Source organism: Acinonyx jubatus, chromosome B4, assembly GCF_027475565.1.
Source record: "Acinonyx jubatus isolate Ajub_Pintada_27869175 chromosome B4, VMU_Ajub_asm_v1.0, whole genome shotgun sequence".
Lineage (NCBI taxonomy): Eukaryota > Metazoa > Chordata > Mammalia > Carnivora > Felidae > Acinonyx > Acinonyx jubatus.
Window position 1 is genome coordinate 129,059,548 of NC_069387.1, and position 23,240 is coordinate 129,082,787.

At 55.1% G+C, this 23,240-nt stretch overlaps 1 protein-coding gene and 1 pseudogene across 1 annotated transcript in view; both read left to right on the top strand.

The window, feature by feature from the left end:
* Positions 1-1,813: 1,813 nt before the first annotated feature.
* Positions 1,814-1,919, top strand: LOC113602946 (uncharacterized; annotated as a pseudogene).
* Positions 1,920-6,437: 4,518 nt separating this feature from the next.
* TRIOBP (TRIO and F-actin binding protein) overlaps positions 6,438-23,240 on the top strand; it is a 50,638-nt gene continuing 33,835 nt past the window's right edge. Inside the window, exons 1-5 of the mRNA XM_027070787.2 lie at positions 6,438-6,672; positions 10,730-10,869; positions 12,075-12,264; positions 13,286-13,454; positions 17,469-20,016. Coding sequence (XP_026926588.2) covers positions 6,559-6,672; positions 10,730-10,869; positions 12,075-12,264; positions 13,286-13,454; positions 17,469-20,016 — 3,161 coding nt within the window. The 5' untranslated portion in view covers positions 6,438-6,558. The remainder of the gene's footprint in view (positions 6,673-10,729; positions 10,870-12,074; positions 12,265-13,285; positions 13,455-17,468; positions 20,017-23,240) is intronic.

Genomic DNA, 23,240 nt, shown 5'->3' on the forward strand with positions numbered 1-23,240 from the left:
AGGCTGACCATGAGCCCCCTAGTGAGAAGTTGTGTCTGTAATTGCTATGTTTCTCCTTCTGGCCCAGGGCCCCGCTCACTGTGGGTCCTCAACCAATCCTGGCTGCATCACATGGGACCCAATTCCCCCTCCCCACAGGTGCTCCCAGTAACTCTCGAAACAGTCTGTTCTAGAATTTTCTGGCCCCAGTTTGCAAGTTTCTGTTTGCCTGTCTGCAAGTTTCTGAATCTGTTTTCCTCCTTCCCATCACCACATCCATCTCTCCTGGGGCCCGGGTGAAACAAACCTTCCCCGTCCAATGAACTTTGCCCTCTCCCTTGCACCCTAGTCAGCAGGATTGCCAAACAACAACCAAAAAACAAAGAGGCTGGGAAAGCAATTTATCAAGCCCTTCTCTTGTGTCAGACGGTTACATTATTAACTCAGAACAGCACTGTGAGCGGATATTAGCTCCATTTGACAGGTGAGAAAATGAGTCTCCAGGTGCATAACGTCAGAGGTTACACGTCATGGCTAAGAAGACATAGTCCCTGCATCCCAGGGAGGGGGCAGACACATGGGAGTCCCTCTGGAGGCCAGAGGTTCAGCAAAGTATTAGAGGGCCCAGAGGGGCACAGAGCAGAGACAGGTGACCCTTGACCTGAATCTTGAGGGACGATTTGGATTGGCCAGGCGGCTGCGGGAGGGGATGAGCTGGCAGGTGGGGGGCACCCAGGGAGCCCCTGAAGGGCCTCAAATACTGAGCTAAGGATCTGGACCCTTAGCTTGTGGACACTGGGACACCCTGAGGTGGGGTTGGGGGGTTGGCAGGGGAAAGTCGGGGTCAGTGACTGTTTTAGAGACATCCCCCCTCCGCCCAGTGGCAGCGTGGATGGTGCACTGGGAGTACTGGGGGCTCCAGGACCCTGTTGTCATTCCGTGAGAGGCAGGGAGGCCCTCCTCTCAGGCAGGTGTCCATTCACTCCTTCCCCAAGCATTTACTGAGCGCTAAGAAGTCCCAGCCACTGGGGATCCACTGGTGAGCAGGAGAGGGCAGTCCCTGCCCACGGTCGACTCGTGGCTCACAAGCTATAGCTGTGGGGACCGAATGGAGAAGACTGGAGGAGAGATATTAGTAGCATTTATTGAACACTCACTGTATACCAGCCACTCTACCTGGTTTCACTCACTGAGCTCTCACAGTAACCCCACGGTCTAGGCAATGCCATTAAGCCCATTTTGCAGTTGAGGCACACTGAGGTGGCCCCCTCATGAAGCAAGCCATACTCTCGATACAGACACGAATACTGACCCATTGGCTGAACAAGCCGAGTCTTCCCTTCCAGGGGCGCACTCACATGGTCCACAACACGAAAGACACCCTAGGAGCCATGTGAGTCTTGTATGAGATCTCAGCTCAGCACAGTGAGCCCTTTTCTTAAGGCCGGGGAAGCAGGGAGGGCTTCCTGGAGGGGGTGCTATTTCAACTATCACTAAGGGAATAAAAAACCTATCTGTGAGGGGTGCCCGGGAGGCTCAGTTGGTTAAACGTCTGACTTCAGGTCATGGTCTCGTGGTTCCTCAGTTTGAGCCCCACATCAGGGTCTGTGCGGTCAGCATAGAACCCCTTTGGATTCTCTGTTCCCCTCTCTCTGTGCCCCTCCCCCACTTGTTCCCCCCTACCCCCACCCCCCGCCCTCTCTTTCTCAAAATAAATACACTTAAAGGAAAATCTATCTGTGATTTACCAGTTCAGGAACACTGCATATTAGCTTGGTCTGACTCACAGAGTATTTAAAAACAATTTGACTTAAAGAAACAAACAATTTGACTTATACTCTGGTTTTTCTTCAGATCCTAGAAGTCTTTTGCCCTTGACTAAAGATCTCTGTGAAGAGGAACAAGTCTGAGTGTTTACCCAATTTTTTGAGGCAAAAACCAAACCAAAACAAAACAATTTGACTTAGCCATATTTTAAGATGTTGAGATTTCATGCAGAAGTTCAGGTTTCTGGCTTCTTCAGTAAAAGTAAGCCTGGCTGCAATTTAAAAAAAAAAAGGGGGGGTGGTGGTGGGCAGGATCCTGGGTGGCTCAGTCGGTTAAGCGTCTGATTTTGGCTCAGGTCATGATCTCGCGGTCCATGAGTTCAAACCCCACATCAGTCTCTGGGCTGACAGCTCGGAGCCTGCTCGGATTCTGTGTCTCCCTCTCTCTCTGCCCCTTCCCCTACTCACTTTCTCGCTCTCTCTCTCTCTCTCAAAAATAAACATTAAAAAAAAGTTTAAAAATTTTAATTAAAAAAAAGAAAAGAGAAAAGTGAGCCCGGCCGCCCTGATCACCACTTCCCAGGTGGCCATGGGCTGGAGCCAGCCCTGATGACCCCATTAGAGACTGCAGCCTTCCTGCTTCTGCTCTACCGGGCCACGCCCCCTGCATCACTACCGCGCCTGCCCGGAGCACATGATCCTCCGAGGTTGGGATGACCATTCCCACAGGAGTGTGAGGAAGCCAAGGTCAAGGTCAGAGGGGCGGTGTGGGTCTAGTAATGTCAGTGGTGGTTCAGCTACCCCAGACCCCTGGGAGAGCGGATCCCAGCCACAGGGAACAGCATGAGCAAAGACAGAGACGAGCAGGCACAGACTCTTCAGGGAACAGAAAGGGGGATGTGAGGCTGAGATATAATGGTGACAGTGGGGACGAGCGCTGCCCTGGCTGCCATTGCGCCCTTAACCCTGAGCCATCTGAGCCATCCCACAGGACTCTGGGACTGTGTTTTTTAGACCGGGCTCTGTCATCAAGTAACTGAGTGGCTTTGGGCAACTTGCCTAAGCCGCTTCAGCCTTGAGTTTCACTCCTATGAAATGGGGATGGTGACAGCTGCCCTTCTCATCACAGGGAGGTGCTGGGAGAAACCCCATCATGTATGCAGAGAGGTCAGCTTTGCCCCCTTGGGAAAAGGAGGGGCTGTTACTACTTAGATGATTAAAAGCCCCGCTTTGGGCCTCAATCACTCTTAGAGCCACGGTCCCCTCCAAGAGTGGGGCTTCTTTCAAGAGTCCCCGGGGTTCCCTGGCCTCCTCCTCCTGCCTCCTGTCCAATTATCTCTCCTTCAGGACCCTGGCTTCTGCCCACCCTCCTACCATCTTCTCCTGCCCTCCAGGGCCCCAGCCAGGCAGCTCCAGAGCTAGGGAGGGCGCTCAGGACAAACCCGTCCTGCCCCAGGACTTTTCCCCTCCTCCCTCCCTCGCCCTACTCTCTACTCCAGCCTCCACACTCTGTCCCCTCAGCCAGTCTGTTCTTCCCCAGGGCCTGCAGGCTCACTCTCTCTTTTCCAGGCCTTTGCTCAGATGTCACAGGTCAGCGAGGCTTTCCTGACCACCTTATTTCAAATGTAATGCCCTCCCACACCAGCCCCTTCCCGGCTTCATTTTTCTCCTTAGCACCTCTCACCAGCCCACATACTCCATATATTGTTTATTTATCTTGTTTGGGGTCTGTTGCTCTCCACTGCAGTGTAAAGCACCAAGAAAGCAGAAGATTCAATCTTTTCTTTGCTAAGTATCCTCAGCACCGCCTACCCAGAAGGTAGGGGCTCCGTTGAGTATTTCATGAATTGAATTGTCAGGAGTGCAACCGTGAGTTAGCTCCAGGTTTTATTGTTTGGTGGCGGAGGGGGGCTAAAGACCCCGGGGCCCTGTCCTGAGCTTCAAACTCACACCAGATGTCTAACCCACCCCAGGCTCAGAGTGGTCAAGTAACTTTCTCAAGAGCACACAGCCAAGAGTCGCTGGAGTCGGATATTGACCATCGGTCTCCCTGCTCTCTGTGTTGCTGGTAGTAATGGGGATCAAGCTGAAAACTCGTGATCCTTGTTACTAAACTATGTTTTCACCCATTCCATCCTGGGTCAGGATGCCCTAGTTCAGGGGCTATCTCTTCCACGGGTCAATGGGCTTCTCATCTCAGAAGGAAGCACGTTTTATTCATGTTACCCTCTCCCCAGAGCCCAGCACAGGTACATGTGAATGTCCGAGTGAATTAGTGAATGAAGATGTTCTGTGGTGTCAGAGGACGTCAGGCACACCAGGGTTTTAGTCTTGGCTCTGCCTCTGACTAGCCGTGTGACACTGGTAAGTTAATTGTCCTTAGTTGCTGTGAAATGAGGATCTTGGTACTTAGCCCTTTGGGTTACTGTGTCCTGATGAATGTAAAGATTCTGGAACAGGAGCTGGCACATAGTGCAAAATAAATATTAGCTTAAAAGGGGGGGAAGACTAAAAAAAAGAGAGAGTTGTGCATTTTGTGAGTGAGTTCTACGTCAGTGGAAGCGAGCAGATGGAGGCTGAAAACGCCCGGACATTTCATTTCATCCGCACAGGTACTACTACCCTTCCCATTTTACAGATAAGAAAAGTGAGGCACAGAGAATTTAAGTCTTCTAGCCCGACATCTGGGTCAAGACCAGCCTAGGGAACTGTAGAGGGGATGCATCGACGGGAAGGAGGTCAGAGGGAGACAGCCCCGCCAAGTGCCAGCCCTCTGATGGGCCCCCTGGGAACCCAGACCCAGCAGCTCAGGCTAAACGTGCGGCCGGTCCCGCGCTCGGAGGCTTCTGGGCGCCGCCCGCCTCCGCCCCGCCCCTTGCCCTCGGGTGGTCCAATCTCACAGCCCTTATGTAAATGAGGCGCCAAGAGAGAGCCTATGCGCGAGCGGCAGGGGAGTGGTCTTCGTCCACCTCCCGGGCAACGTTCTGATTCATTGTTAAAATAGGAGCTGTGACCCCGGCATCCCACCCGGGCACCTCCTGTGCGTGGAAACCCGAGCCGAGGTCAGTAGTACTGCGCTGCGGAAGGCGGGGAGGGGAGCGGGGAGAGGAGGCCGGTGGGGTAAGGGAGAGGGGCGAGGCATACGGAGAGGGACTGGCTGACCCGCTGGAGAGGTCCAGGAGTCCATTCTCCGGGTGGGGCATGAGTGTCCGCTGAAGGTTTCCCATTGTTACAGCCACACCTAATGTGCATTTTTGAGCATTCTGCCAGTTGGTTGGGAATAAGGAGGAGGAGGAAGCGGGAGCAGTGAGGGGCACATGAACAGAGCCCCCATCCGCCCCCAGGAAGATGAGCGGCGTATTCCTTCTCAGGCGATGCTCCTTTATATGGCCAGACCAGGAAAGAACCGCCCAAGCTGGGCGGAACCGGTTCGCGCCCCCTCCACCACTGGGGCAAGGGACGTCTCCGGGAGATGATGGCCCAAGAAGGATCGAGGGGCAAGTGGGTACCCCCCTCCAAAACACACATACACAACGGGCCCTGCCACCTCCCCAGGTCTGATGGTGGAGAAGCCAGGAACCTTTGCCCTGGCTGCCCCAGGGGAGGATGAGAAATTCCGCAGCCCTCAGCTGAGATTGGCAACCAAGGCTTTATCTCCTGGTAGGCTTTGCAGGAAACTTGCCAGGTGAGGACAGGTGTGTGGGCTGGTGACCTGGGGGCACCGCAAGGTGCATGGGATTTGGGGAGATGGGTTTCTCTTCTGTCCCACCCTCCTCCTGGGGCTCTGTGTACGTGAGGAAGGGATCTTCAAGTCACTCTCGTCGGGGCATCCCCCCTTCCCCCCTCCCAGGGCGTGGCATTGGAGCTCTCAGTGGCCTCCCCCAGATGGGAGAGCTCTGTGCTCAAGTCAGAGCACCAGTTCAGCTCCTGGGACCTAGAACAAGGTATGGACCCTTGGTGAGTCTTCGATGCCTCATCTTAAATTGGCATTGGCTTTATCTACAATGTAAGATAACCGTGAGAAAAGGCACTCGAACTTTAGGGTGCACTGAATCACCTAAGAGACTTTTTAACAATGCACAACCCCAGGCCTCACACCTCCAAGAGATTCTGACTGGGTGGATCTGGGGAGGGACTGAGAATTTATATATATATATATATATTTTTTTAAAGTAAGCTCTGTGCCCAACATGGGGCTTCAACTCACAACCTGGAGATCAGGAGTCACATGCTCCACTGATTGAGCCAGCCAGGTGCCCCGGGAATATGCATTTTATGAGCAGCTCGGCTGAGTCTAATGCAGGGTCCTTAGAACAGACTTTGAGCAACAGTGCGGTAATGACTAGAAATCACATGTCTAAATGCTTGGCAGAGTGCCTGGTGCTTAGTGGGTGCTTCAGGAGTGTTTAAAAATTTTTTTTGTTTAATGTTTATTTATTTTTGAGAGGGGGAGACAGAGCGTGGGTGGGGGAGGAGCAGAGAGAGGGAGACACAGAATCCGAAGCAGGCTTCAGGCTCTGAGCTGTCAGCACAGAGCCCAACGCGGGGCTCCAACCCACGAACCGTGAGATCATGACCTGAGCTGAAGTCTGACGCTTAACCGACTGAGCCACGTAGGCGCCCCGGGAGTGTTTATTGAGTGAATAAATGAATGGATGGATGACCTTATTTCCTCGGTCCTTGTCTGTCTAGGGGCAGCTGAGGCCGGGTTCCGGGTGGTCCACCAGCCAATTACCTGGCCCTTGCCTGCCCCCCTTTCTTCCCGGTGGCCACCATCGGATCGCAGGAACTGCCGTGGCCTGACTCAGCCAATATGGAGGGGGGTGCTGGGACTGTCCCCTGTGAACACTTTGAGGCCAACGTGCTTGCCCAGGGTTGCTGTCAAAACTGCTTTCACCCCGAGGAGGCCCACAGAGCGAGGATCCAGGTAGGCCAGCTTTCCTGAGCGGGTGTGGTGTTCTGGGATGGGGATGTTCATGACGGATTGCCCCTGGCTGGGCCACTCACTTGCGGCCGAACCCAGACACTGGCCTTCCTCCTGGGCAGAACCCCGGTTCTGCCGTCTGTTCCACGAGGTGCTGGGACCACAGTACGTTTCCCAAATGTGAGTCACTCTCCTCCTGCTTTTATGATTTTTTTTTTTTTTTGCCATAGCCTCATGCAATCTAGTACTTACTTTATTGTTCTTTAAATAAACACCCTTTTAAACTTTATATTGAAACACAACTTTATATCATCCCTATAAATAGAAAACCAGGATCATATCCTTTATATAGAAGGTTAAAAAGGAAGAACGAAAAAAAAATCTGAAACGTCTTTAAATTCTAACTAGAGAGTCTTGTCGGCTGAAGGCCGGTTCTGAGCCTGAAGCTTGCTGTCTCTCTGTTACAAAGGGAGATTGGCGGGTGTTAGGGAGACATTAAAGACACCCCAACACCCACAGGAGACTTTCTCCTTGAAGGTATTGAAGGAGCGAAAGGGACTGTGTTTTCTCACTTGGCAATCCATGTGGTCTTAGGCCAAGCCCCGCTACACGTAAACCCAGAGCCCTAGGAGAAGCAGGGGACCTGTGAATCTCCACGGACCCCCTCCAGCCTTGACCCCGCCTGCCTCCGCCCCCCTCCCCCCGCCCCCATGGCTCCATCATTCCCAGAGGATCCCGAGGCTCCTCTTAAGGCTGGCAGCCGGTTTATGCAGGGCGTCAGGCTCCACGAGGTGGCCATTATAAGGGAGTTGCCGTTCAGCTTTGAAAGCAGGCAAGCCAGAGTTCCAAACCTGGGTTTGCCCTTTACCTGCTGTGTGGCCTGGGGCCACTTACCCTCTCTGGCTCCACTCTCCTAATGGGTAAAGTGGGGCAACAGGGCGTTCTCACTCAGGGCATCTGGCACCGTGTAGCCCAAGTCACATGTGGTTAATTCAATACACATCAAGTTTCCTCTCTCCCGCCTTCCCGACCCGAGAAGTCAGTCTGGAGGATTCTTTTCTACCTGTCTTGACACCACCAATAACAGCTCTCTACCCTCAGCCCCAAGTTCAGGGAACATGCCTGAAAGCCCCGTGGGTCTGTCTCTGAGGCACATGCCCTTCCCCAGCGGCTGGGGAGATGGCACGTGTGGGAACAGGAGGAGGAGCTTGGATACAGACAGGTCCGCATTCTAGAGTCAACCCAGCCACTTCTGGGCTGAGACCTGGGGCTAGCTCACGTGTTCACACTGTTCATACTGAACGGGTGCTTAAAAGGTGCCAGGCGTTATGCTACCCGAGAGTATGCAGAAGTGGCCCCAGGTCCCAGGGCAACCCTCTCCCTGAAGCGTACTGTAGCTCCCCTAGGAGCATGGGTCCTGGATGCCTCTGTGCTCTGCTCTCAGCTGAGCTTTCTATAGGCTGAGAGATGGGGGAGGGATTATCCCTGGAAATCACATGGGCCACCAGGTCAAGGCCAGGGTCTGCACGGAGGGAGGTGGGAGGGTCCTGCTGTCTGCCAGGCACACACATCTCTTTCAATGTATTTATTCTTTTTTTTTTTTTATGTTTATTTTTGAGAGCGCGCGAGAGACAGAGTGTGAGCAAGGGAGGGGCAGAGAGAGAGGGAGACACAGAATCCAGAGCAGACTCCAGGCTCTTGAGCTGTCAGCAGAGACCCTGATGCGGGGCTCAAACTCATGAACGCAAGATATGACCTGAGCTGAAGTCGGACGCTTAACCGGTTGAGCCACCCAGGCGCCCCTATTCTTTTTTTTTTTTTTAAGTTTTACTTATTTAAATAACCTCTACACCCCATGTGGGGCTCGAACTCACAACCCCGAGAACAAGAGTCACATGCTTCTCTGACTGAGCCAGCCAGGTGCTTCTCAGCATATTTATTCTTTTTTTTTTATTTTTTTATTTTTTTAACATTTATTTATTTTTGAGACAGAGAGAGAGCATGAACGGGGGGAGGGCCAGAGAGAGAGGGAGACACAGAATCTGAAGCAGGCTCCAGGCTCTGAGCTGTCAGCACAGAGCCTGATGCAGGGCTCGAACTCACGGACCGTGAGATCGTGACCTGAGCGAAGTCGGATGCTCAACCGACTGAGCCACCCAGGCGCCCCCTCAGCATATTTATTCTTAAATGTGTTTAACATCCTATTGATTTAACACTAATGAAATTCTCTTTAATGGTTTTACATTTTTTATTATACATAAGATGTACAGACCGGGTCCTGTTCTAAGCCCTTTACAAGTATTAACCCGTTTAATTCTCGTGACACCCCTAGGAGGTGGGTGCTTTTATCACCCCGGTTTTGGAGATGAGAAACCCAGGCTCAGAGAGGGAAGCCACCAAGCTGAGGTCACCCAGCTGGGAAATGGAGGTGCCAGGATTGGGCCTGATGTCTGTCTGAGGCCAGAGCCCGTGCTGACCCGCCAGACAGGAAATCAGAGCCAGGGACTGGCTACTGGGACTGCTCACGGGGACAGTGGGTAGTGTCGGGGGCTGGGGGTGAAAGCAGGGAGGAGGTGCCATGACAGGTGGGGGGGGGTCCTGCTTGGGCCCAGCTGGGCTGGACCCCTTTTTGGTACCCCACGCTTCTGCTCCCTCCTCATTCATGTGGCAAGGTCCCCAGGGCGGCCAAGGCGCCAGCCTGGGCTGTGGATCTGACACCTCCCGCTGTTGAGTTCTGATCAGAATCTGGCTCCGGGGCAGGGGGCGAAACTGAACCCAGACGGGCCTCCTCTGGCTTGGACGGCACGACAGATACGCTGGCCCCACTCCCGGGCGCTGCCCAGGGCCCGCGGGTGGCTTTCTTGCAATCCGGGGCAGTCTCTGCCCACCCTGAACCGTGGCCAGGCTGTGGCCTCGGCCCCGGGCGCTGAGCTCCGGGGTCCCCGGGGAGCCCGTGCCCGGGCCCCCGCCCCGCCCGGCTCTCAGGTGAGCGGGCGGGGATCAGGTTCCTGCGGTTTCATGTCCCGCATTGTTCTTGGCTGGGCCCCGGCTTATGAAAGAGTAATGAGGGGCCCCTGCTCGCAGCCGGCCCCTCTAAGGTTTCGCTGCCTCGGCCGCCGCCACCACCACGGCCCAGAGTCAAGGCCTGGGAGGGCGGCAGCGTGGGGGCCTGAGCCGGAGCCCCCCGGGGACGAGGGTGCTGACAGCCGCCAGCCGCCACCGCGGAGCCCGCCGCCCAGGTAACCTGAGAGGAGGCGGGGTGCAGGGTGCTGTGGCCGCTGTCTCCCACCTCCAGGGAGGGCCCGCCACCCCGGGGAGGTGGGGAGGAATGGGGGGGGGCTTCCCGGAGGTGAGCGGCCGTTCCCCCCCGGGTGAGCCCGGCACCAGCCTTCGCAGGTGTGGCCCTGCTGAGGGCGAGGGAGGGACAGAAGGGCCTTGGGCTCAGGGCCCCACCCGCCCCCCTGGGGCCTGGACCCTCCCGCCCGCCCCACCCCCGGAGCCCCCTGCCCCTCCTTTAGCCCCGAAAGTCTCTCCTTCCTCCAAGGTCTTCCTCAGACCTCAGACTTCCTTTTTCACCCATTGCCTTCAGTCTCCAGGCCGGGCTGGTCCTTGTCCTCACCCTCCCCTCCTCACCCTTGTTTTCCAGCTACGGAAGACCCCACCCTGCTTTTGTTTACCTCCCACCCTCCGGCACACACACGTCCGCGTGCAGCAACACGCATGTAGTAATGAACTTAACGCAAACGCGTGTGTCAGCGTACCCACTCCCCGGACTTGCATACGCACGCACGTGGGCCCGCTCGCACCCGCACGGGCTTTTGTGCAAACATACCTGTCCACACACATGTGCGTGCACACACCCTCTATCTCCGCCAGCCCCCCCGCTTGGGTCCCAAGAGGGGCTTCCAGCCTGACGGACAGCTCTCCTTGAGAAGCCTGAGATCCCAGGAGGAGATGCCTGGACACTTCCATCCGGCCTGGTGGGGGGAGGGGCTGCGTGGGGGGGAGGGGAACCCCCACGTGGGCCAGGAGCTGCCTCCTCTCTCCAACTCTGCCCCAGGAGCCGGGGAGCCCTCCAGGTGCTGAGGTGCCTTACTGCGACCTGCCTCGCCGCCTGCCTGTCTCTGAGGGTCCTCTCGGTTCCTCGACCTCCGGCTGCCAGTCCGTGGTGGGCCTGGGCCTTGGGCCAGGGCCAGAGAGGTGGGTAGAGCCCCAGGCTTGGGGAGGGGTTCCCGAGGGGAGGATGCCCTCACCCGCCCCCACCCTGCACCCCTTCAGGATGGCAGGATCTGTCTGTGCTGGCTGCCGGTGTGGGTCATATGGTCAGGTCACACGGCCTGGGCATAGGCAGGCAGTGGGCATGTTCCTGGGGCCCTAGCTCAGTTTGCTCTGGGGAATGGCACTGCCAGGCACCCACCCCGCAGGGGGCATGGCCCCCCACCGCTCACATTTCCTGGTTCCCTTTGCACAGCTTTAAAAGATTAAACAGTGTCAGCACTGGAGGGGGGCGGGGGCGGGGCGCGGCACCTGTTACCACCCACCTGCCTGCTCCAGGCTCTGGGATTCCCTCCACGCCCAGGCCTGAGCTGAAGTCCCTCTTTAGGCCAAGGTGCCTTGGGAGGTCGTGGTTGAGGGTCCAGAAACCTGGGTTCCAGCGTCAGTTCCATCCCTGAGGGGCAAAGGGAGCATGGGCAAATGTTTCCCCTCCTCCATGCCTCAGTTTCCCTGTTTGGGAAATAAGAGGAATTGAATCAGATTGGCTTTGCTTGGGGAACATGCATTCCTCACAGGGAGGTATTATTTTAAAAACAAAACAAACACCAGCTCTGCCATCAAATATATTTCAGAAAGGCTGGGATAAACAGATTTGAATATCTCTCTTGCAAGACTTGTCAGCACCTTTAGTTTGCTAGCGGGCCTTGGGCTTTGGGGTAGGGGAGGTAGGAGATGTGTGTGGTATGTCCGAGACTCGTTTGACCACAGACCTCTTTTTCACGGCCATTATCCCTTTCCATCTTCTAGGTCAGTCTGTGGGTCACTCTTTGGGGAGACTGCCATCTGTAAGCCTTCCCGGGCCTGTGGCTGTCCTGACTGGCTTCCTAAACCAGGGCTTTACTTCACAATGCAGCCGTAGCCCTTCCTAGCTCTGTGACCTTGGCCAGTCCCTTGACCTCTCTGAGCCTCAGGGTCTTCATCTGTAAAATGGGCATCATTACACACGTTTCAAAGGGAGACTGTTGTAGCTGAAAGAGGCGGTCCATGTGAAGAGCCCAGCACAGAGAGCCCTTGGTGTTAGCTCCCTCCTTTGCTCTAATGCGAGGTGTGTGTGTCCCTGGGTGGGGGTATCACTCCCTAATTCCCATGACTTTTGGGGGAAGAAGTCATAGGTCTGTGTCTTCTCCCAGGGGCCCGTCAGCAGGGTCCTCTGCAGAGAGCCCCACAGCCGCCCCCAGGAGCCAGGGCCAAGAGGCAGTGCCCTACCTGGAGGGTCTGGCCTCCTCCCTGAGCGGCAGCTTCGACGAAGGCCCCGACTCCGGCACCAGCTCCAGCCCTGAGTGCAACACCCCTGATGATCCCAGCGACTCGTCCTCCGTGGTGAGCTGGGGATGAAAAGCTGGGGACACGATCGCCCCTCTGTGCCAGCCCTGGGGTCCCGCCCACAACTCCAGACAAGGGCTGAGCCTCTCACACCAGGGAGCCGGGCCAAGGTCCTCTGGAGATTTAGCCAGCTGGACCAACCACCTGGGAGGGGTGCGGGGTCTCTGCAGGGCGGGCCCAGGGGGCTGGGGCTTGGCTGCGAAAAGACAAGACGGAAGGAGTTTCAGGTGAATCACCAACCGGGTCAGCCTTCCAAAAACTCTCAAGGTCACAGAGGGCCGGGATGTCGGGCGTGCTGCCTAGACCTCGGACAGAACTGGTCCTGAGCCCTGTCCTGGTCACACACCGCTGAACTCCATGACCAGCCCTGGGATAGATCTCCGAGGGACAGAGGAGAGGGAGCAGGCTGGGGGGCCCAGGGAAGGGCTGGGGGCCATCTGCCTGGGAGCTTCCGGGGGTACTCACCCCTCAAAGGGCTGTCACAGGGCAGAAAAGGCAGGCTATCTGTGAGACCCCCAAGGGGAAGTGATGGGATGGCAGGTGTGGGTTCAAGAAGACTCACCACCCGCTCAGAGGTAGAGACTTTTATGGCCCCATTTTGGGGCAAGAAAACAGGCTTGGAGAAGGGAAGCAACTTACCTAAGGCTACCTATCTGGGAAGTGGAGGGGCGAGGCTTTGACCTCACTTCTCTCTGGACCCTGGGAGTGCCTCTGAGGACTCGGGGCTGCTGTGCCACTGCAGGGAGTCCAACTGCCCTGGGTTCAAGTCCTCCTCCCACCTCAACTGTTTCCCAGCTGTGTGACTTTGGGCGGAGTTTTAAGCACCAACATACGTGCATGCCTACCTCGTGGGTTGATTGAAGATTAGCTAAGTTTGTGCCTTAAGGAGCCCAGCACAGTGCAGGGCATTCAGCAGGTGCTCTTTCAATGTTGGTGCCTTTCCCTTCCTTCTACCCGTCTCGTGCTGGGGGCACAGGCCCAAAGGCTCCAAATATGCATTTCCTCCCTTCCCTGGCAGGACTGGGACACTGTTGAAAGGCAGGAAGAGGCTCCCAGCTGGGACGAGCTCACAGTGATGATCCCAAGGAAGCCCCAGGAGGGGCCCAGAGCTGACAGTGCCCGAAGGGTTCCATGTCCCGTCACCCGGGCGCCTGCGGGAGGAGATACCGCAGGCCAGAGAAAGGAAGGTGAGTCCTTCCAGGCCAGGTTGGTCCCCGTGACCACAGGTGTGGTGATGGCCTGAGGCCTGGCCAGATCTCCCTGGCCATCTGGGTCCCCTGGCACAGCTTACTTTGGTGACCCGAGTAATCGTAACAGTTCCCATATAATTGAGGAGCGGCCATGGTGTGCCATACATCAGCTGTGTTTATTTTTACTATTATTTTTAAACGTTTATTTATTTTTGAGAGAGAGACAGAGACAGAGTGCGAGCAGGGGAGGGGCAGAGAGAGAGGGCGACACAGAATCCGAAGCAGGCTCCAGGCTCCCAGCTGTCAGCACAGAGCCCGACGCGGGGCTCGAACTCACGGACCGCGAGATCAGACCTGAGCCGAAGTCGGGACGCTTAAGCGACTGAGCCACCCAAGCGCCCCCATGCTACCTGCTTTAAATACATCATCTCACGACTCGTTGGTTAGGATCAGGTTGCAATTGACAGAAACTGGCTGCACATAAACAGAATGACTCACATAAGTAAAAAGTTTAGGGGTTTGTGACTTCAGGCATGGCTGCATCCAGATGTTCAAATACCATTAGAAATCTGGTCTCTGCTATGTTTCCTTCCGCGCTGCCTTCATTCTCCCCCAGACCTTCCCCCAGTCAGGGCACAATGAGCAATATCAGTACCAGGCTGTATCCTATCTGCATTTCAGCTCCCAAGACAGAGGGTGCAGTCTTCCCATAGATGTTGCTCAAGTCCCAGGAAGGGTTCTCCCTGGGACCCAGCATGGGTCATGTGCCCGTGCCCTGGTGATCAGGGATGGGGTCAGACCCCTGTGCACACCTCATGGCCTCAGAGCGGGGGAAGAGATTGCCCAAAGGAAATCAGGGCGACGTTGTGCGCAGAGAAAGGGAAAAGGCTACCAGGCAGGCCAAGCCCCCAGATGCCCATGGCACTGGTTAGCATCTCGCTGACTTGTGAACCCAGTGTGGGTGATGGGAGCGTGTGGAGCATGGGAGATGGGGGGAGAGGAAGCCCGTGGGGGCGGGGGGCCACCCACAACTTGCACCTCCCTCCAAACCTGGTTTTCCTGCAGTCTGTTCCATGTCCCCGGCATGCTGGAAGCTCAGGCCCCAAATTGTGTGTTTTCCCGATTTCGCTCTTTTCTTTACCCTTTATATTCAATCCTCAGCAGCTCTGGTTAGCGCCACCTGGGAAACACACCTCTCAAATCTGTCCCCTTCTTGTCCTCTGCGCAATACTCACTGGCCCAGCCACCGCTGCCCCTCGCTGGGATTGTGGCCAGAGCCCCCTCAGAGTCCCCGCTTTGCTGCCCAGCGCTCTTCCGCCCATTCCCCACAGCAGCTGGAGCCATCTTTTAAAAACATGAATCAGGTCTTGTCATCACCCCACCCCCACTGCCTGGCCCTATCAGCACTGGGGAGAGGGTGCATGGGAAGAAGTAATCTCACAGGGAACACAGGGAGCCAACTGCCTCCCTGGAATGTGAGTGGCCTGATAGGCAAGTGGGATTTTGTACGAAATACCTGCTCTCTTGCTTCTAACACGGAGGCAGTGGCGTGGGCGCAACTCACTGTGTGACCTGCTCGGTCGAAGTCAGTCACCACTGTCCTCCCCGTGGCAGGCTCCCAAACTGCAGGCAGGCCCCCCCCCCCCCCACCCCACGAGGCCCAGGAGGAATTAGCCAACGCCCAGCTGGCTGAGAGACAGGACACTGTGCCCTAGGACATCTGTAGAGCTTGGCTTGTCTGTGCACGAGTGGGGCTGCAGGAGTGAAGTCAGATCCTGGGTGGGCCAGGCTGAAAGGGATTCTTGAGATGGGCGGGCAGGGGAAGAAGCCAAGGTTGGGGGCGATGACCCAGCTGGGAGGCACTGAGAGGAGTGACAATCGCCACCTCAGCCAGTACCCAGGCACGGCGTGGGAGGCGGCGCTCAGAGCTGGAGGGTGGCAGCGCAGTATCATTGAGCTCCTCTGCTGTGCTTAGCACTTTTGCGAAGCCCGGGAGACACAATGGAAAACTAGAAGGCGAGGCCCCTCCCCAGATGGAACTGGGAGGCCAGTGGGGGCGGCCAGAGCCTTTGCCCAGCCAGGGGAAGTCTCTGGAATTTAATTCAAATGCAGTTGGGAGCCCCTGATGTTTTTCCAGTCTTTTATTCTCAGATAATTTCTTTTGTTAATGTTTATTTATTTATTTTTGAGAGAAAGTTCGCACAAGCAGGGGAGGGACAGAGAGAGAGGGAGACACAGAATCGGAAGCAGGCTCCAGGCTCTGAGCCGTCAGCCCAGAGCCCGACGCGGGGCTCGAACCCACGGACCGTGAGATCATGACCTGAGCCGAAGTCGGACGCTCAACCGACTGAGCCACCCAGGCGCCCCTGAGATCATTTTAAATTTATAGAAGAGTCGCAAAGCGTACAGAGAGTTTCTGTTCTACCCCTTGCCTGGTTCCCCTGCTGTGGACATTCTTCCAGAGCCATAGTATAGTTACCAAAATTAAGAAATCAACATCGGGACGCTACTAGTGTCAAAACTATAGACTTTATTTGTATTCACCTGTTTCTCGACTCCTGTCCCTCTGAGGTCCTACCGTCCCATCCAGGACCCACATTGCATTTAGTCTCCATGTCTCCCCAGTCTCCTCCAGTCTGATGGCTTTTCGGTCCCTCCTTGGACGCAGGGGTGAGTGATCTAGCCAGGTTTCCTTTTGGAAAGGATCTCCCTGAATGGGACGGCGAACCTGGGAGCCCACAGCACACACGTTGGGGCATCAGTTCATCAGGCAACAACGAAAAATTTAAGCGCTGCTCTGTGTGTGGTTCTGGCTCCTGGCTAGGCGCCGGAAATTCAGACTTCGGTGACAGCAGCTCAGAAAGTGTGGAAAGAGACAGAGCTTTCCCAAGCAGGAGGAGAGGGAATCTTAAGCACGGCCTTTAACGAGAGCCGTTGTGGTTCCTTCGAGATGAGGCCACAGTACCCTTTACTTCTCTCCTGATGAAGCAGCGGCCCGGGGACACGCACAGAGTTGGCGGCCACCCCATGCCGGATGACCAAAGGATAAGGGGGCTGGTGGGTGACACCGAGGTCATGGCGGCCCCTTCATGAGGACGGGAGTTGTGAAGAGGTGCCTGCTTAGGGCAGTTACAATAATCTCTTAGACCAGGGCTGCTTATGCAGTAATGTGCATGCAAATCACCTGGGAATCTTATTAAACGTAGATTCGGGGCAGGGTGCCCAGGGCGGGGCGGGGCGGGGCGGGGGGGTGAGGGGGCTGAGATTCTGCGTTTCTAGCAAACTCCCTGGTGAGGCTAATGCTGCAGGTTCACAAAAGGCCAGCCCATCCTCATGGCAGCTCTGACAGGAGCTTCTAGGGCAAGGGCCTCTCTGGGTGTGAGGAATGGGAGCTTTCTAGAACTATCACAGTGAAAGAGGCTCATTAGAAGAGATGGGGGAATTTCTCAGAACCCAACCACAGGAGTAGAACAGGGAAAGGGAAGTTGCTAGGTGGCTGCTGCTGGACCCCCCCCCCCCTCGGGGGTTACATGGGCTGTTGCCAGAACTGTTCTCTATGAATTTGTTCCGGGACCCGCAGGCCATGTGCCTTTCCAGCCCTGGAGCCTACCTCCCATGGACTGAGTCAGGCTGGGCTTTCAATTTCAAATCCCAGCCTCAGCTTGAGAGAGGCCACTAAGCCCCCTCCAATCTGCCTTATTTACAGGGGTGCAGTCACCTCGTACGGACAGTGGAGCCTCTAAGAAGGGGCTGTGGGCTCTGCCTTCATCATCTCCTCTCGGGGCGCCTGGGTGGCTCAGTCTGTTAAGCATCCGACTTCCGCTTGGGTCATGATCTCGCGGTTCGTGAGTTCCAGCCCCACGTCGGGCTCTGCGCGGACTGCTTGGAGCCTGGAGCCCGCTTCTGATTCTGGGTCTCCCTCTCTCCCTGCTCCTCCCCTGCTCACGCTCTGTCTCTCTCTCTCAAAAATAAGTCAATGTTAAAAACAAAAAAATCATCTCCTCTCTCCAGACACCTGCAGCGGGAGCCGAAGTGCTGGTCAGCACTGGGCCAAGCTCCGGGGAGAAAGTGGATACTTCTTGGAGCAGCACCGCTCAGCGCTGACCCAGGCTTCCTGTGCAACGCCACAGAGCGGACCTCGAAGTGCCACCCCCCAGACTTCCTCTCTCCATCGTTCTACCCAAAGGGACGTTATCCAGACTGCTTCCACGCAGCTCGCTAACCCCCGAGCCTCCTCTCCCCCACAAATCACCCAACGGGACAACCCCAGGACCTCTTTCACACAGCAAAACACCCCCAGCGCATCCTCTCCTTCAAGACTTGCCCAACGGGATAACCCCAGAGCCTCCTCTCCCAACAGAACCACTCAACGGGACAACCCCAGGACATCCTGTGCCCAATGGGACAACGCCAGAGCGTCCTCTCCCAACAGAACCACTCCAAGGGACAACCCCAAGACATCCTGTGCCCAATGGGACAATCCCAGAGCCTCCTCTCCCAACAGAACCACTCCACGGGACAACCCCAGGACATCCTGTGCCCAACGGGACAATCCCAGAGCCTCCTCTCCCAACGGAACCACTCAACGGGACAACCCCAGGACATCATGTGCCCAAAGGGACAATCCCAGAGCCTCCTCTCCCAACAGAACCACTCCACGGGACAACCCCAGGACATCCTGTGCCCAACGGGACAATCCCAGAGCCTCCTCTCCCAACAGAACCACCCAACGGGACAACCCCAGAGCCTCCTCTCCCAACAGAACCACTCCACGGGACAACCCCAGGACATCCTGTGCCCAACGGGACAATCCCAGAGCCTCCTCTCCCAACGGAACCACTCAACGGGACAACCCCAGAACATCATGTGCCCAAAGGGACAATCCCAGAGCCTCTTCTCCCAACAGAGCCACCCAATGGGACAACCCCAGGACATCCTGTGCCCAACGGGACAATCCCAGAGCCTCTTCTCTCAACAGAACCACTCCACGGGACAACCCCAGAACATCCTGTGCCCAACGGGACAACGCCAGAGCCTCCTCTCCCGACAGAACCACCCAACGGGACAACCCCAGAGCCTCCTCTCCCAACAGAACCACTCCACGGGACAACCCCAGGGCATCCTGTGCCCAACGGGACAATCCCAGGACCTCTTCTACCCAAAAGGACAACCTTAAAACCTCTTGTACCCAATGGAACAACCTCAGAACCTCTTCTACTCAACGAGACTACCCGCAATCTTCCTCTCGGCGGGACAACCCTGGAACTTCCTCCCCTCGATGCTCCACTCAACGGAACAATCCCCGGAATGCTTCTCCCCATCGTACTAACAAAGATATCCCCTGGGCCTCCTTTCCCCTTCGCCCAACCCAGAGTGAAGGCCCCCGAACCTCCTCCCCATCTCGCTCCAAGCAAAGTGAGGTCCCCTGGGCATCCATTGCCCTTCGGCCAACCCAAGGTGACAGGCCTCAGACCTCATCTCCCAGTAGGCCAGCTCAGCGTGACCCCCCCTTGTCCTCCTCTGGATCTACTCAGTATAGCCCACCACCCCGGGCCACTTCCTCTTCCCATAACCTGGGCCACCACAGTGCCTCCCGGACTTCACCTCTGTACCCTGCTACCCGCGGGGCACCCCAGACCTCTTCTGAGCCCTCCCAGCCTCCATGTTCTGTGTGTATTGGGCATCGGGATGCTCCTCGAGCTTCTTCCCCTCCTCGCTATTTGCAACATGACCCCTTCCCTTTCTTCCCAGACCCCCATGCATCTGAGAGTGAATCACCCCACCACAACCCCCCCTATATACCTCCAGCTGTGTGCATTGGACACCGGGATGCCCCCCGGGCCTCCTCACCCCCCCGCCACGCCCAGTTTGATCCCTTTCCCTTCCTCCCAGACACATCAGATGCTGAGACTCAGTCCCCCCAGCACGATCCTCCTCAGTTCCCCCCACCTGTATGTATCGGGTACCGTGACGCACCCCGGGCCTCCTCCCCGCCGCGCCAGGCCCCAGAGCCCTCCCTCCTGTTCCAGGATCTCCCCAGGGCCAGCACCGAGAGCCTTGTCCCCTCCACAGACTCTCTGCACGAGCCCCCCCACATCCCCACCCCTGTGTGCATTGGGCACCGGGATGCCCCCTCCTTCTCATCCCCACCACGCCAGGCCCCTGAGCCCTCCCTTTTCTTCCAGGATCCCCCAGGGACTAGTATGGAGAGCCTGGCCGCCTCCACCGACTCTCTGCATGGCTCCCCAGTGCTGCCCCCCCAAGTGTGCATCGGACACCGGGATGCACCTCGAGCCTCCTCCCCGCCCCGCCACCCCCCCAGTGACGTAGTGCTCCTGGCATCCTCACCTCCGCCGGGCAGCTCGGGGGGCTCCCGGGGCTCGGCGCCCCCTGGGGAGACCAGGCACAACTTGGAGAGGGAGGAGTACAGCATGCTGGCCGACCTGCCCCCGCCCAGGAGGCTGGCGCAGAGGGAGCCAGGCCCCCAGTGCGGCAACGGGGGCCGTACCCGCAGCCCTGGCCGTGCAGAGGTGGAGCGCCTCTTCGGGCAAGAGCGCAGGTGAGCTCAGGGCGGGGTCAGCCAGGCGGGGTGGGGAGGAGGCTCGGCAGCAGGACAGGTGGAAGGTTCACAGGCTTAGGTTGGCAGGTGGAAAGGGTTCAGACGCCCCACCCTGCCACTTACTGGCTGTGTGACCTTGGGCAAATCACTTCATCTCTGTTTCCACATTTTCAGAGGTGTGTGTGTGTGTGTGTGTGTGTGTGTGTGTGTGTGTGTGTTTGTTTTTGTTTTGACAACCAAATGATGCTATGTGTAGCCTAGTGGTTAAGAGCAATAGACCAGGGTCAGGCGGGCTGGGGGTCAAATCCTGGGTCAAGTCTAACTCCCCAACCTAGGGGATCTGGTAAAGTGATTTAACCTACCTGAGCCTCAGTTTCCTCATCTGTAAAATGGGGAGAACGTTAGTATGTTAATTTAAATAAGGTTTTTGTTTTTTTGTGTGTTTCTCTTTATTGTTGAGAGAGAGACAGAGACAGAGACAGAGCGTGAGCGGGGGAGGGGCCGAGAGAGAGGGAGACACAGGATCAGAAGCAGGCTCCAGGCTCTGAGCTGTCAGCACAGAGCCTGACGAGGGGCTCGAACCCGTGACCTGCCAAAGTTGGACACTTACCTGACTGAGCCACCCGGGCACCCTTAATTTAAATAAGGTTTAACTCTCAAACCCTTTGCTTGATCCAGAATCATAGGTTTATTTTATTTTTTCCTTCTTACATGAGGGAGAAAAAACTACCCATGCTTCTTTTCTGCTTTCACAAAGGAAACTCATGGGTCCCCATGCGTTTCAGAAAACAGAGAGATGTCAATTTAAAATGAATGGCCAAAGCCACCTATTTTAAATAAGAGAACGCACAGCATTACACATTTTTTAGAAGTTAAAGGTCGCTTTCCTGGGACGTGGCGACAATGCCTGAAGTCCGGGTATTTTATGAGCCTCCTCCTCCCGAGTGCTGCGCGGGCCGTTTATGGCCCCACACCGTCTGCTTTGCCACAGCTGCGGGGAAAGGAAACATTTCCTCCCGATCTGGCTGAGATTTCTTTCTCCAGCAGTCCCAGCCTCCGAGTTTTCAAGGATCGGGGCTGGAATGCCATTAGTTAAGGTCAAGAGAACAAAAAGTTGGTCTGGAAGGCTCAAAACTTACAGCATATAATTCAATGAATTACAGCGTATTTACTAAGCCTGAGTTGCACAGCCACGCACAACCTAATTTTAGAACCTTTCCATCACCCTAGGAGCGGGTAATATTTTGCATTCCAGAATTCCTCTTTGTTTTCCTTTAGGCAATATTGTCTCTTAGGTTGGACTCTACTTGAGCAACCTTATCTCTTACTCTTCAAATTTCCTTTTCCAGTAAGTTTTATCCGTTTAGTACCCAGGTGACCACCTTTGTGGTCCCCGGCATTAGCGTCATTCTTTCTTTGGCCTTTTTGAAAAACACATTAAGAAATTTTTTAGAGCAGTTTAAAAAAAAATTTTTTTTTAAGTTTATTTATTTTTGAGGGAGAGAGAAAGAATCCCAAGCAGGCTCTGCACTGTCAGCATGGAGCCCGATGTGGGGCTCGATCTCATAAACCCTGAGATCCTGACCTGAGCTGAAACCAAGAGTCGGACACTTCACCGACTGAGCCACCCAGGCGCCCCTAGAGCGGTTTTAAGTTCACGGTATTGAGTGGAAAGTACGGAGGTCTCCCATTCAGCCCCTGTCCCTCCCCGCCCCCCCCATACACAGCCTCCCGGACTATCCACATCCCCCACCAGCATGAAATATTTGTTAGAAACCATGAAGCTACATTGATACATCATTATCACCCAAAGTCCAGAGTTTACATTAGGGCTCACTTTCGATGGTGTATATTCTATGGATTTGGACAAATGTATAACGGCGTGTATCCGCCATTGTGATATACAGAGTAGTTTAACTGCCCTAAAAACCCCCTTTGTCTTTGATCTTCTTATGATGACTGTTTTTGGTCCAATATCATTTTGCATACCTTTGATTTTATCTGATAACTCAGCAGGGACACTAAAGTCTTTAAACCAAAGTTAAATTTTCTTCTTCTTCTCCTTTCTCCTCCTCCTCCTCCTCCTCCTCCTCCTCCTCCTTCTTCTTCCAGGGATAACTTTGAGACAGACCAAGTGTTTAGAATAGAAGTCTGGAAGGTGTTTGTACTTTTGTTGACATTCAATTATTTTTACACAGATACTTCTATTCATTTTATTCTGCTCTCTTTGAAGTTGTTTACCTTTTTAAGGCTTTATTGCAGTATCATTGGTATATAAAAAATTGCATATGTTTATTGTATACCTTTTGGGGAAGCAGACTGTTTGCTTTTTAATCAACGTTTTAAAACTCTACTGCGTAATTAATTTTTTCCTCTCGTATGGCGCTTTTTCCAAATAGGAAAACATTTGTCCCCTGAAGACGAGCCTTTAAAACCTATTTCAGTATCTGTAAGGGACAGACCAAAATTTATGAGTGGCTAGCTATAGAGCCATACTTTTATTTTCTCCCCTATGTTCGACATGTATTTATTGAGCATCTATTCTGTCCAAGCATTGTCTACCTGAGCCCGGACGATTTCTCTTAAAGGGCTATCACATTCTGCTTATTATACATCTTCCACATCGTCTGGCACTGGTTAAAAAAAAAAAAAAAAGCTATCACATTAAAACATGAGGAGTTTGGGCTTGATATCTTGATATCTAAACACACACCCCCCCCTCCTCAGATGCCTTTGGAATCCCTTATCTTAGCATCATGTAAGCATTTTGTAATCCCTTGAATTCAAAAGAGTCTTCATGGAATTTGCTAGACTTGATGGCTCTTGTCCTTTACTACTCTCTGGAAATAGAATGGAGCCCATCCGAGCTTCCAAGGGAAACGTGTTTCCTTTGCCTCTCCCTTGGGGTAGCCACATCAACACTGATGGCCCAAGGGGACACTGTTGCTTCAGCATCGCAAAGGCTGGGTCTCTCTGTTGGCTTCTCGGAATCTTCTGGAGTCCTTTCCTCCCATGTCTCAAATCCACATGGGGGGAAACTTCTCAGAAGGGCTCATTGTTGAGCACGCTGGAGTTTATTCAGCGCATCCACTTGAGAAAGCGCACATTGGCCGGTCCACCTGTCCACCCTGCCCTGAGTTTTTTTTTCGCCGTTATGCCCCCCAACCCAGTCACGTTTGGGGCTTTCGCTTCACGGAGTCTCCGGCGCCTGGTTCTGTGGAACA